The sequence below is a fragment of the Protomyctophum bolini genome (genome assembly GCF_963924005.1).
Source record: "Protomyctophum bolini genome assembly, chromosome: 1".
Taxonomy (NCBI): domain Eukaryota; kingdom Metazoa; phylum Chordata; class Actinopteri; order Myctophiformes; family Myctophidae; genus Protomyctophum; species Protomyctophum bolini.
The window spans coordinates 56,197,091-56,211,813 of NC_137862.1; the positions used below are offsets into that span (position 1 = coordinate 56,197,091).

Here is a 14,723-nt window from a genome sequence, read left to right on the forward strand (position 1 = left end):
AGGTTTAATGTTTGTCTTTAGTTCAATGTTTGTTTTGTAAACGCCATTGACAATGAAGGGAAAATGTACGTCATAATGTGCCTCATTACGTCATATTGTCTCTTTATTGTTAATGGCGTTTAATGTTTGTGTTTGTTTTACATCACCATTACATCACCTAATCCAGGGTTTTGGTCGTGGACCCCCGGAGATGCTTTGGCAGTGTCTCGGGACCCCCGCCCCGCCCCCTCCCCGCCCCCAATATAAATTGACTGCTATACAATAACCTTAATAATAGAGACAATGCACCATAAATAAATACTGAAAGCAGATAATATTTAGGGAAGGTGTATATGTGTACTATATATGTAAACTCTTCATTTCCATTTTCCAGCCATTCAGTTGCAGCAAAAAATAAAATTATAATAATAATAATTTTGGGACGCCCCAAAATAATTTGGCGACCCCCAGAGGGGTCGCGACCCACGGGTTAATCAACATGAGTTAACTTTAATATAGTAGCGCCCCTCACTTCACACGGGTGTGATTTTTTCTTTCAGGTTACATGACCTCAATTACACCCAAACAACCTGAACTTGGTTGTGGCCTGCATGGGATTATCTGTGTCTGTGAAGCCTTTTGAGCTGCAGGCAAAACAGTGAAAACAGTGACATCTGCTGGCAAATCCCACTGTCATCTATAGGATTTACATGAATGACATCATACATCATTTTACTGACTCTTACATCACACTCCATGGGGGAATCGGAGCACTTGTTTGAGCCAGAAAACCCCAGACCATACAGTATAATATACGTAATACACATTATTATAATGTTCAGGTTTTTTGGGTGCAATTGAACTCAGCAAACAAAAACAACCCCTTTAAAACTAATCCCACTAACCTATAGCTAAAACTAATACCACATTCAAACTAATCCCAAGATAGTTTGATTGATAAAAACTAATCCCACTGATGATGATAGTTGAATTCTCTTCTGGTAGAGAGTGTGTGTGTGTGTGTGTGTGTGTGTGTGTGTGTGTGTGTGTGTGTGTGTGTGTGTGTGTGTGTGTGTGCGCGGCGCGCGCATGTGTTGTAATACAATACTTATGGCAACACTTCCTTAATGCACTTTATGAGCCCATGCAGTCACCTGTACTTCGACAGGGGAGATGAAGGAGGGAGGAGAGGAGAGGAGAAGAGGAGGAGGAGGAGGAGGAGGGGAGAAGGGGGAGTCAGTGATCCAAGGAGCACTTTAACAAATTTACATTTAATTTTAGCAGAGGCCGCGAGATATTTTCTGGCAAAATATATTAGCAACATTAACCGGGGGGAAAAAAATCGGACTATTAGCTAAACGTCGCTTTTTTTCCCCTTCTTTTTTTGTCAAAAATAAAAGATGTCGTGTCTGCAGCTCTGAGCCCTGCAGCTTCAAATCAGACACTAATTTTTAATTTATTTACATCGTTCACTTCCTCTCCCTCTCTCACCCCCAGGCACCGTGGAGGTCTCTCTCTCTCTCTCTCTCTCTCTCTCTCCTCATCCTTTCTTTATCTTCTCTTCTCTTCCACCCATCCCTCCTTCATGGTTTGCTCTACCTCTCATCTAGCACAAGTTAACCAATCTTTCTTTCCTTCCTTCCTTCCTTCTCTCTCTCTCTCTCTCTCTCTCTCTCTCTCTCTCTCTCTCTCTCTCTCTCTCTCTCTCGTATACAAGGTGTAACTCACACTCGTCCTCCACCACCACCACCCCCCCCCCTCTCTCTCGCCGAGGTTATGGGAACACAAGTCCACCTTTTCCCCACAGCTGCCTTCACATTAATCAAATCAATTCATCTTCAGCGAGTCTTTCCTGCTGTTTTCTGCATAAGGAGTTGTTGTGCGAGGAAGGTAGCGGAGGTCCCTCGACAAACCATACATCACCAACACACAACCCATACATCACAAGCACACACCGAAAAACCCAAAGAAAGGCCAATGTTCACATTTCCTCATCTTAGAAAATGTGTAATTACAATTTGGCTATATATGCATTACTTTATTGAACAGTTAAAGTATAGAGCAAAGATAGATGCTGTGCTTTGATTACCCCCCCCCCCCCCCCCCCCGCAATTATCTTTCTTCTATCACTGGCAGAGATCCCTGGAAGTGTAGACTAGTTGATATTTATGTTCAATCATATCACAGTTTAGAACTTTCTGTTAACCAGATTTTCAAAATGTTTAAAAAGGTTGTTAAGATGCAACACGTAAGATTGTTGATCGGTATAGGCTAACATACTGGAGGGCTTCAGCCATTGTTGATACTGTCGACAAAAACTATGATGAAAAATGTTTTTTCTGAACTGACCAAAACGAAGATAAAAAACTATAGGCTTTGATAACTTAAACTATATGATTAAATATACTGACAATTTCGTCAACAAATAAAAACTATGAAAATGGAAGGGGACTGGAGATTTTAAGTTTGGTTGTGCTCTGAAAATAGCAAATCTATACAACACGTCGCACTGGGATTTTCAGCAACCAAGTGTAAAATCAGACATTACGACACCATCTGGTTCAGGTGTAGAGTGGCTGGATGGTAACCGCAAGGTTGCCAGTTTGAACCCGGGCTCCCCCAGAGTTAGTGTCGAAATCTCCTTGAGCAAGACACTGAACCCCCAATTGCTCCTGTGCTGGTTGGTGCCTTGCATGGTTTCCGTCGCCATCGGTGTATGAATGTGCATGTGAATGGGTGAATGTAATGCACATGTACATCATGTTATATGTAAAGCGCCTTGGATAAAGGCGCTATATAAATGCACCATTTACCATTAATTATGTCTATCTTCATATAATTGGTCCTCACTAATAATGTTCATGGTAAAATAGCACCATTTCTTTCTACTCAGTCTGTGTCTCATAGGAGGGCTGTGAGCAGTTCAGAAACCCGTCCACCTGGACATCATCGTTAGCCAGATTTTCTTTTTAATATATTTAGATTTTTATTATCGCGAGAACGATGGCTTCCATTGTCACTTTTCAGGAATAGAAAGCCTGCAGTTTCTATTAGCTTGGATTTCCCATCGATGATGTCACCGGTGGACAGGTTTCTGAACTGCCCACAGCCCTCCTATGAGAGACAAACTGAGTAGGAGTTTTTTTTGCTATTTTATCATGATTATGAGGACCAATTATATGAAGATTTGAAGACATTGAAAAGTGGTGAAGTGGTCCCCCAGAGGTCTAAACTAGGTCCATATACTGTATGTTTTACTCTCAACAGTCTTATTTTGCCAAAACACACCCAATCTGCAGGCTCAGAACCCAGTGTGTTACAGACTATAGTACGTGATACAGTATTTTCACAGAATGTTTGTACCCAGAATAGGGTTCAATAGGGTTCATATAATCACTCAACAGATTCAGAGCTCCGAAGCTGAGTCTTGTTACAACGTGTAGAGTTTGTTGTTAGTAAATGGAAATAAAGACACACCACCGGAAGAGGGCTGAAGGAGAGTGACCGAGCCGACATCTGGTGTCTACACGATACACGTTATTTTGGTTTGTATGTTGTTTTTTGGCCAACGGGTTCCCAGATTGGGGCTCATGTGACTAACACATTTGCAGTAGGCTACGTCAGATTGAGTCAACCTCTGATGCATTTTTACTAGGATGAGACATTTTGGCCGATATCGATATCCGATATAATTAATTGCTGTCGTTATGGCCGATAACCGATATTACCGACGTCTATTATGATCTCATTCTGTGCTGACAAATTATAATAATTTTGTCCATTCTGAAAAATACATGTAACAGGGTATCTGCACTGCAGGCTTATAGGCAAGAGATCAGATTTAACTTAAATACCAGATATATTTAATATTGTGAGCTTGTGGATCTGTTCAAGCTGTTACGTTTGGGCCTAAGTTTATCTGTAAAGCCAGACCGATTCATCGGACCGATTAATAAATTGGTCTGATTGATTAATCGATTCATTGATTCATCTAAAAAACCACTCAAATCGTCCGATGCCAATGCGTTTGCCGATTAATCTCCCATCACTATTTATTTTTTACATTTATGCATCATATTGTACAGTATCTTCACCTGAGGGACAACATTTACCTGACCAGGTCGTTCTTCATGGCCAGTCCTTGCAGGTACTTCTTGCGAGTGTAGAAGTCGTGGATGTATTTTCTCACGTAGAAACCTCTCCACCAGCGCTGGATCTGTAAGAAACACACGGCACACGACTAGTCTAGACACAACTGCAACATCCATAGACATTTATTTAAGCTGAGAGTTTATTTTGAGAACCCTGAATGAAATGTTCTGGTTAACTTATAAGCAATGAAATCTGTTCAGCAAGAAGAAGAAGAGATGCATGTAATTCCTACTTGGACCCAATATTCTTACATTGACTGGGGCGCTGGTATAGCTCTGATCCATAGCTCTAGTCTAATGCGTTGCATTTAGAGCTATGTTACTCTCAACTTACGCCGCTCGCATGAATGCAGACCAGCCTCTCCTCTTCGGCGTAAATAAAAATAACGTTTTTGCAACTCACTGGCGGGCTGTGTTATTAGAAAGCCTACTTTCCTTAGTGGACGCACTCTGAGCCCCCCACCACACGTATAAACTGCTCTTTTTGGCCAAAAGGGGATTTTGTTTCCACCGGGAAGAAAATACTTTTAGTTACTCCACTGCGCCTTCTACCGATATTGCCCAGAGAATTGCCTCATAGAGAATATTTTTCCTCCTTTCTGTCCAAAAAGTACAGTTTATACGTGTGGTGGGGGGCTCAGAGTGCGTCCACTAAGGAAAGTAGGCTTTCTAATGACACAGCCCGCCATTTGGTGAGTAGCAAAAACTTTATTTTTATTTACGCTAAAGAGGAGAGGCGGGTCTGCATTCATGTGAGCGGCGGAAGTTGAGAGTAACATAGCTCTAAATGCAACGCATTAGAGCTATGGACCAGAGCTATAGGGCGCTGGGTACTACAGGTCTGCACCTATAGATCCCTCTACAGTACACCCTAATCTCTACTGAACCAAAAATATCACAATTCATCCCAACATAGTTTATAATACTTTAAGGTGTTAAAGGGGTTACGAATCAAAAGTAAGAAAATTAGTATGTCAACCTGCGCAGTCAGACTTTGATCGATTGATTGAAAATTGTATTAATAACAGTTTGCAGAATGGGCACAGTTCGAGGAGACTGTGAGACAGACATTCTGTGCGGCTCTGAATTACGACGTGAGCAGGTTATCTGTATATAACTTTTCAGAGAGAATGGAAGAAATTGATTGTTTTTTTGTCATTATATTATGCCAAAGCTTTTCAATTAGATAAAACACAACATCACTCAGATATTATTACAAATATTCATCCTCCTTTTTAACATGAAACATTTTCGGACAAGAGGGTGCACACACACACACACACACATGGTAAATGGACATATGCCTCCACACAGGCAGACAGATATGCATGTAAGTGCATGTGCAAATATGCACATGCACGCCTGCAAGCATGCACACACACACACACACACACACACACACACACACACACACACACACACACAAACACAAACACACATGGAGGCTAGAGGACCATTCTGAAGCGGCATGGATGTCCTTCAGACTAATTAGGAGATTAAAACAACAGAAGGTAAAAGAATCATCAGACAGCAAGCGGAGAGAGATAGAAGAGAGGATGAGAGGAGAGGAGAGGAGAGGAGAGGAGAGGAGAGGGGAGAGGGGAAGGGGAGAAAAAAAGGAGCAAAATGAGAATTAGCATTGATCTACCAGTCAATAGATAATTCTAAATAAAGTAATTGCCGCCACCAAAGTTCTTGTTGACCTTTTTTTGACTAGGTGGAATCAATGCGGTGGAATGTAATAGAAGAGCGAGCGCCGTGTGTAAACACTGGTTTCCATTACAGCGCTAATGCGTGATCTTCTGTTGGCCAGCGTGCCGTTATGAAGCCAAGCCAACGGGACAGTCACCCAGGGGATTCAAAAATGATTGCTTCTGTCTCTCTCTCTCTCTCTCTCTCTCTCTCTCTCTCTCTCTCTCTCTCTCGCACTAGCATCCTGTGTTTGTAAATTGAACTCGGTGAACAAGTGTGACTAAATTTGACTGAGGGAGACTGCCGTTGGTTTTCTTTGAATTTCCTCTTTTTTCATGTCATATGAAAGCAGGGAATCATAGCTTCAAATAGAGATATTGGTTGTTCAGTTTGACCCACCAGTTTTGAAGATACATGCTTGATACTTGATACACACATGAAAACAGGCTTGAAAGGTTCACGTCTGTGGTCTCTAACATTAACACCTATAGCTACATGTTTAAGCGTTTATTTCATCAAAATCTATTGATTTTAAGTTTGTTACAAAATAGAGCTTAAGTGGTTAATTAATAAAAAAAAACAATACGCACACATAAAGTTGTGCAAATATACACCTGTGCATACTGTAAATGCATTCACATGAACGCGCACGGACACGCACGCACACACACACACACACACACACACACACACACAAAAATGAAAGGCACCCTCTTAAACTGCAAAATAAGATTGTCTTAATTGTTTTGTTTGTATATAGCAAGCTCTCGGTCATAGACCTTCAGGCATGGCAGAAGAAGGTCAAGCCTTTTGGCTACAGCCCTTTACCCATGAGTCTATTGGCAGGTGAACAGTGGGGTTTTTTTTTCTCCCACTCTCAAAGGATTGCTTTTAAAATAAATTAACAATTTTACAGTAAAACCGTAAGTGATAGAGCTTTCTAGGAGACAGGTTTTCAAGGTGGCGGCGGGCGGCCCACAGAGGGGGCACCAGGATAATTTAACAAATATATCTATATATACTTATTTTTTATTTATTTTTTAATATTTTTTATCCCACGATTTTGTAAACCATTTTTCACCCCTGTGTCAATTATCTAATGTGATCCTGGGCTCTACACACACCCTCCGCCAACCTGGGGAGAGCAACGGACTTGAACTCATGCTTCCTTCATGCCTGAGTGTCCAATCTAATCTATACTTATTTTAAAGAAGTCCATACATTTTAAAACGAACAAACAAATCGAAGAAATGCCATGAAGGAAAAATTATAATTAAGAAGTAGTGCAAATCGCTAACGTCTACTCTCTCTTTTGCGTCTCGACCCGAAAAGTTTCTGAACCACTGCGTATTGGATCTAAAGACTCTAAACTATAGATTATACATTAATGTGTGTTGAAAAGAAACATATCAAATGGACTGGAGACAGCTCAGCTGTAAATGGCATTGCATTCATGCCAGTGTAATTTAATTATTTTTTTGTTGTGTTTTTAAGCCACAATAGGGGGCTGCAGTCAGAGGCTGTATGGCTATTTCGGGGTCCTTGGTATAGAATGCTTTTGGAACCCGTTGTTGTATGAAAAACATTAAGACAGGTGACCGTTTAACTTCATCCCCCCCTTGCGTAATAGGGAGGATGATGATGTAACAAATAATCCTGGGATTGTGATGAATGACAAATCAATAAATTTGACCACAAGAAAATAAACAATATACTTAATTCAATGATTCAATATTTAAATGGTTAAAATTAATACGCTCTCAAAAAAAACAAAAAACTTGTTGGACACCAACGACCTGAATTCACGAGATCCTGTTTCAGCGTCTTCCCATCTCTCCATCGCTATTTTTCTTCCCAGTATAGAATATCCCAGTGTTTCCTGTATACATGTATGTGTTTTCTTTTACAGGGCTAATAAAGCACTCTCCCCTCCACCTCCCGCGGCTTCTGCTCCCACTTTAAGTGGTGACATCATCCCTCACCTCTGACCCCGCGACCTCAGATGGCGGCGGTCGGACGCTGACCCCTGGATCTGTGGTCTGAAAGCGCAGGGGTGGTCAGCTTTTATTTGTTTGCGTTTGCCGTCAAATATAAAACTCAAAACCCCTCCATTTCCAGGCTCTCCAGCCAACACCCGAACATCTGGCTTGTTCCCGAACGTCGACGCTAGCCTCTTCAATAAACACGGGGGGTGGATTTCTTTGTTGGCCTGTAAAAACCGTTAATGGTTTCGGCTGAGTGAAATTGTTAGGCAAAAGAGTGGGCTGCGTGGAACAGTAAAAATATAAGGTTTCGACGCCATATCCCCGTGTAAAAGTGCCAAAGCGTCAGTCAAAGGCACCGGCCTTATGATTTATGGGTTTACAGTAGTAGCTGTTAAAATGATATGAGGAAGAGAGAGCATTTTACAGGAGGAACGTGACAGCGGAGGGGGGAATGCTGAGAGAAAAATCATAGAAATGTCCTGAAGGGGCCCAGAAGAAGCCAGGAGGAAACCCCCTGAAGCATTACCGGTATCACACTTTACACTTGAAGCATTTTGCTTTGTGTCCGCTGGGACTTAAAAATGGTAAATGCAAGTTCCCCCAGAACAAAAATGAATAATGTAAGCCTACAGAAATAACACAAGGCTCATTTATATATATCCTAAACCGCAGAAATGTGTGCGAACGTGTGACACAATTTTAGATAAGACAAGATATGTTTTATAAAGAGAGAGAGAGGGAGAAAAATAAAATAAAAGATGTGTTTTATCTCACTGCTACTTTATCATTTGCTTCCACCAAAATGCTGATCGTGAAATCACCAATTTTATTTCGCAGCGAGCCCGGGTGAGGACTGCACTACTGTACTTGTCCTGCCACTTGTGGACACAGACACAACAAAAAAACACACTGTCTGGGGGGGGGGGGGGGGTGATATTTACCGTGATCGTCATCTCCTCATAGGTATTCATCTTCATGATAAAATATGCTGCCTGCATGCGAACACAAAGGGAAAGACACAGCGTTACATCTAGTCTGCCGGCCCTCTGTTCTTCAGTCCACAGCAGGCCTCAAAGATAAACACATCTCTATACATAATGCATATATATAGAGCACACACAAACAGTCAAGATAATGCTTGATTTATATTTCATCGCTCACCGTGTTGCACACCAGAAATTGCATATTGTACGTATACGCCGAGCGTTGTAGATCCGCTATATAACCGGTGCACGACACTGACACGCAAACTAAGTCTAAATCACCCTTTAGGCCTATGGTGGAGGAGAAGGGGGGGGGGGGGGGGGGGCAAGGGGAAAGTGAGCAGGTGAAAGAGAGAGGGAGCCGAGGTGAACAAGGGTGAGCGAAACGCACGAGAGAGAAGGAGGAGGAGGAGGAGGGGGAGGGGGGACGGACGGACGGACGGGCGGGGGGCTCAGTGGAAGAGAGAGAGAGAGAGAGAGAGAGAGAGAGAGAGAGAGAGAGCAGGAGAGGTTAGCGAGGGGAGGAGGAACGGCGGACGAGTGCTGCTCTCTTAACACCCCCGACGCACGCGAGGGCCAGGAAAATCTATGGTAGTCAAGCTGTGAGCTAATGGAGATATATGACGTCCAAACGCTCTCCGCTGGGCTTCATAATCAATGACAGCGCTGCCAGGAGAGAGAGAGAGAGAGAGAGAGAGAGAGAGAGAGACCAGTAGAAAAGACCAGCCCAGGCCGCCGCGTATAATACGACGCTCCCGATTGGTGGCTTTCGTCCTTCTTCTCCGTGCCGTCGGCATACTTTGGTTGGAGCGCGTGGTGGCGGAGCGGAGCGCGGCGAGCCGTGCGGCATGGTGGACCACCGGGGGGAAACATTTCAGGAGCAAAACTGGAGAGCCCGGGCCATAAAAGAAATTCATATCTCGACACGTCTTCTTTAACCCATTCTGACCTGAGATCAGATTCATACGAGGTTTCCACTGGATACACACTGGTCTGATTAACCCATTCTGACCTGAGATCAGATTCTAAAAATGTCAGTCGTTCTTCGATTTTTCAAAAATAGCAGACCTACAAGCTCGTATCGCGCCACTCGGTGGCGCGATATGAGCTTGTAGATCTGCTATTTTTCAATAGCTAAAGCATAACATGATGCTAACACCAAAATGGGTGCCAGGTCAGAATGGGTTAATAACCACAGAGAGAGAGAGAGAGAGAGAGAGAGAGAGAGAGAGAGAGAGAGAGAGAGAGAGAGAGAGAGGGGAGAGAGAATGCAGACAAAGACTTGAAAGGAGGGCCGTAAATTCAGCTCCGTGTTTTCGAGACGTGCGCGACTGCGCGCGGCGCACGCACGCACACACACGCAAACGCACGCACGCAGAGAGAAAGAGAGAGAGGCAGAGAGGCTGAGGGCAAGAGAGGAAGAAAAAAAAAAGTCCAGCCTCTTAGGACTAATGCAAAATAGTGCGCCGTGGCACATTTTGAGTGATTTAAATTAGCGCTCGTCTGTTTCCAAATGAGACCAAACAGGCTCGTTTTAGTCCATATGTGTGTTGTGACACATCCTTCATCGTTTACCCCCCTCCCCCCCTCCCCCTCTCCCCCCCCCCCCCACCCCTCCCTCGTTTCCATTTTTTTTTTTGCTGAACGCCTCCCAAACAGCGGCTGGCAGTTATGCTTTAGCAAACAGTCAATTTAGAGGCGTGATAAATAGCTTGTTGTGATACGTTTACAAAACTCAATCCAGGAGGAAAATTATACGTGAGAGCGCGGGGGTATTGGATCCAGTATCAACAATCTGTTCAATTAGGAAGCAGTTGGAGGCAATATGCTGGGAGGGGGAGAAAAGAGGAGAAAAAAAACTGGGCCTCGCTATAGTAAAGCATTTATCCCCCCACCCACCACACACACACACTCTCTATCAGCACCCCCCCCCCCCACACACACACACACCTCTCCTCCACCCTCCATCCATCCATCCTTCCTTCCGTTCCGACCCCTTCGCTCTCTCTCGCTCTCTCTCTCTATATATGTATCCCAGGAGGAGATATATAGATGGAATTCCATATGATATGGTATCATATTTCCTAAGTGCTAATTTCCTGATGTGTAATGGGTGAATTATATTTCTTAAGGTCAGAGGCAGGGGGCTGAGGAATATGGCAATTGAATTCTAATGCATGCTATCATAACATAATCAATATATCTATAGCTGGCTTACCTTCGCCATTTGTCTGAGGCGCGCCCTCGCCGCGAAGCCCCGCCATGCTTTCTGGATGACGGTCGCCTTCGTGTGCAAGAGACTGAAAGAATTGCGGCGGCATGTGTAAATACATCATATCGATAATTTAATTTAAGAATAATAAATTAGACTAATAAACAAATTAAGACTGAAATAAAACTAGGCTATGTATGTGACCTTCTGTAGGGGCGAGTTTAGGATGCATTTCTGATTCTGATGAATATCTAGAGAACTGTTACACGTTTACATTTAAAACAAGGAAGATTTAGGACTAATATTAATAATAGCTTAAATTTGTACAGTGCCTTTCATGAACCCAAGGACGCTTTACATCAATAACAACCAACAAACAAACAAAAAAACAAACACAACCAAACAAAACAACAAACAACATTTTGCCATAAGCCTGAGAGGATAGGTATCTTTTTCACTATTGATTACTTTCTTCTCATTTTTGGGGGGTTATTCAAAGAGACGTACATTTTGTATAAATTATATAAAGCAACAACAATTCAAATATATTTTTTTAGAATCGATTAACTGCTGCATTATTATTAGTATTAGTATTACCGTATGTTGTTATTGCTGTGATTGTTTCTACTGTTGCTTCTGCTTGTATCTCTCCCTCTCTTTGTCTCTGTCTCTCCCTCTCTTTTTCATTGCCATTGTCGACAAAATGTGCTTGGCTTTGAAACAATGACGGTACGATATGTAACTGTCTTGAGACAACTTGTTGTGATTTGGCACTGAATAAAACGGAATCCCATTTCATTTGAACGAGACGAAAACCCAAGATAATGTGTCTTTTCTGAAGAAAGGTAACATTAATATTACGTTTAACACCGACGACAAAGAAAATACACACATTTTGTCAGTGACGTTCATGACTTTTTCTTTTCATAAAACTGTAACGTTGTAAATTGTATGTCAATGAATACAGTATATTTATATATTGCCATCATCATTATCGTAGCAAAAGCTGTGCGGCGCTAGAGTTAAATAAGATGAATGGTCCGACATGAAGTGAGACCCTGAATTAACCCATTTTAGGCGGGAACCCTTGTTGGTGTTTTTTTAGCATTCTGTTCTACTTTAGCTTTTGAAAAATAGCAGATCTACAAGCTCAAGGCGCGCCACCGAGTGGCACGCTACGAGCTTGTAGGTCTGCTATTTTTCGTCGTGAAAATGTGGCGCAAATCTTTGAATATATATGTCAGAGCGAACATTTTCAACTAAAATATTGGCGTCTGCAGGGGAGTCCCTGGAACTACATATTTTGAGACGGGGGTCCGTGGCCCAATAGAGATAATTCTGGGGGTCCTTGACATGAAAAATGTTGAGCACCACTGACTGAATGTTAGGATTTATAGAAGACTTTTTTATATCGACCTCAGTCCAAAATGGGTTAAAGCTGTTGGACTCACTGTATGTTCTGCCTACAGATGCTCTGCTGAAATTCAGTTGAAAGGTCAGGGAAACATTATAGGTCTGTGAACATGCACATGCATGCATGCACACACACACACACACACACACACACACACACACACACAAACACACAAACACGCGCGTACACACACAGCTCCTCCAGCCTTTTCGATCACGTCGGAGAGGAGTGTTTCACGCCGTTAGCCAGCGCGCCACACATTTGTATTCAACCTAAAACGTTCTCTAAATGCAAGTCTACTGTGATTCTCAGCCTCCAACCGGGGCCATCAATTTTCCAAAAGGCCATTTGTATGCCCAGAAAATCAATGCTTATAGCGGGGATCGCGCAACCCCACAGTCGCACTTAGGCAGCTCAAATTGTTGCTAATTATCCACTTAACGCGTTGATCAATTAACTAAAGTAATCTGAATTAACCTATTGTCTGGAAGTTTGTCTGCTGACCCCGCAGAGTGCTGCCAGGGTCACAGCAGAAGGCCAGGCACGCCTCACACACACACGCGCGCACACACACACACACACACACACACACACACACACACACACACACACACACACACACACACACACACACACACACACACACACACTTCTCTGAGTGTGGGCGTGGGTGGGGGTATATAACCAGAGAGACATTTATTCCTTCTGGCCATATATAGCAGCATGAGTAGTGAGATAATTACACTACACTATACTAGCAAAGTGGGCTGGTATCAGGGCTTCCCCCTGCAAATTAAACACTTGGCGGTGGCGGTGTGTGTGTGTGTGTGTGTGTGTGTGTGTGTGTGTGTGTGTGTGTGTGTGTGTGTGTGTGCGCGTGTGTCTGTGCATATACATCTGTTAAGATGTGAGTGTATACCTCCAAAATATTAAGTTTACTACTACAGTAACTACTATGAAAAGGTTTGTGTCATGTCCTGAAAATATAAGTTCCATTAGACAGGCAGACAGACAGACAGACAGACAGACAGACAGACAGGCAGGCAGGCAGGCAGACAGACAACCTGAGGTAAGCCCGCAGCTTGCAGCCTCTGAACCAACTCTGGATGTGGACGGCTGCTTGGTTCTCTCTCTGTCTCTCCTCCTCGGCAATGCTTTTAAAAGAAACAGGTGAAAACAATCAAACGTTAATTATTTGCGGAACAAAACCGACTTTCTGAATAAGTCTTATCTGCCGTACGAGTACGACTGTATGTCGTAACTTGTATGTCGTAACATAACTTCGCGAAATGTGCGTGTGCTCTCAGGTGTGCACTCTACACTGTGTTGAATGGTTGTTTAAACTATAGCTGCCTGTGTGTCTCCGAAAATCATGTGTAGGCCTATAAGTAGCAGCTATAGCTAAGCTACATCTTTGCTTTTACTCCACCGTGTTACGTTACCTGTTTCTCATGAAATATTCCACTTTAACGCGTTCAAATGTTGTCTTTATTTTCTCCAGCTGAGCCATGCTGCTCATGTTTACATGCTGCCTTGACAACACTCCGTTTGGACTTTCAGTGGGTGAGTGAGTGCATAGGGTACTTTTTGACCTCACATTATTTGATGTAAGGCACAACGTCCTAACTACCATTAATTTCAAGTTAAATAGGCTATTTTAACTTTACATTCATGATTCATATTCAATATATTATTAATATTATTTCTAAGTGTGTGTACAACTGACACGTCTCTGCCGCTCACACCAGCAGGCCAGGATGGGGTTACCCAGTGGTTACTGGTTTCCAAACAGGTGTGCCTGTTTTGGGAATTTACAGGCCTATAGATAGACAGACATTTTGAAGGTGTAGTTAAACGGAAATGAAGTTTCAGCTTGAAACGCTGGAGGTCAGAGTCCGAAGTTTCTGAACCAATCAGAGCCTTGCATCCCTCCAGGCTATGGGGTTTTAAGTCTGTGACTTCCTCTCACTGCAGTGTCGTTTGTAAACAAAGTGACAGAGAGACATGGGGCAATTAAGTAATTCAAAAGATATTTGTATGGACTTTTGATATAAAAATACACAAAAATGAGAATTTGCCCATAATATGAGGATATATGGTCTAAAAGTGTGATTTTTCTATTTTTCATTTCATTTCAAATTCAATTGAATGTATTATTTTTTAGGGGTATAATGCTAATTGAAAGCGATTGATTGATTGATTGATTGAATACTTTATTGGCAGTAATGTAAAACAGTACAGTCAAACACTTGGTCCAAAAGGATGTCAACAAAAAAAGTAATTGCGAACTTGTTTCCATTCAGGTCC

General features: G+C 42.6%; 1 protein-coding gene across 1 annotated transcript in view; it reads right to left on the reverse strand.

Moving 5' to 3' along the window:
- spata17 (spermatogenesis associated 17) overlaps positions 1 to 13,935 on the reverse strand; it is a gene marked incomplete at both ends in the record, with an annotated part of 64,830 nt that extends 50,895 nt beyond the window's left edge. The window contains 5 exons of the mRNA XM_080771884.1: positions 4,092 to 4,195; positions 8,749 to 8,799; positions 11,009 to 11,090; positions 13,481 to 13,570; positions 13,859 to 13,935. Coding sequence (XP_080628010.1) covers positions 4,092 to 4,195; positions 8,749 to 8,799; positions 11,009 to 11,090; positions 13,481 to 13,570; positions 13,859 to 13,935 — 404 coding nt within the window. The remainder of the gene's footprint in view (positions 1 to 4,091; positions 4,196 to 8,748; positions 8,800 to 11,008; positions 11,091 to 13,480; positions 13,571 to 13,858) is intronic.
- Between the last annotated feature and the right edge of the window lie 788 nt (positions 13,936 to 14,723).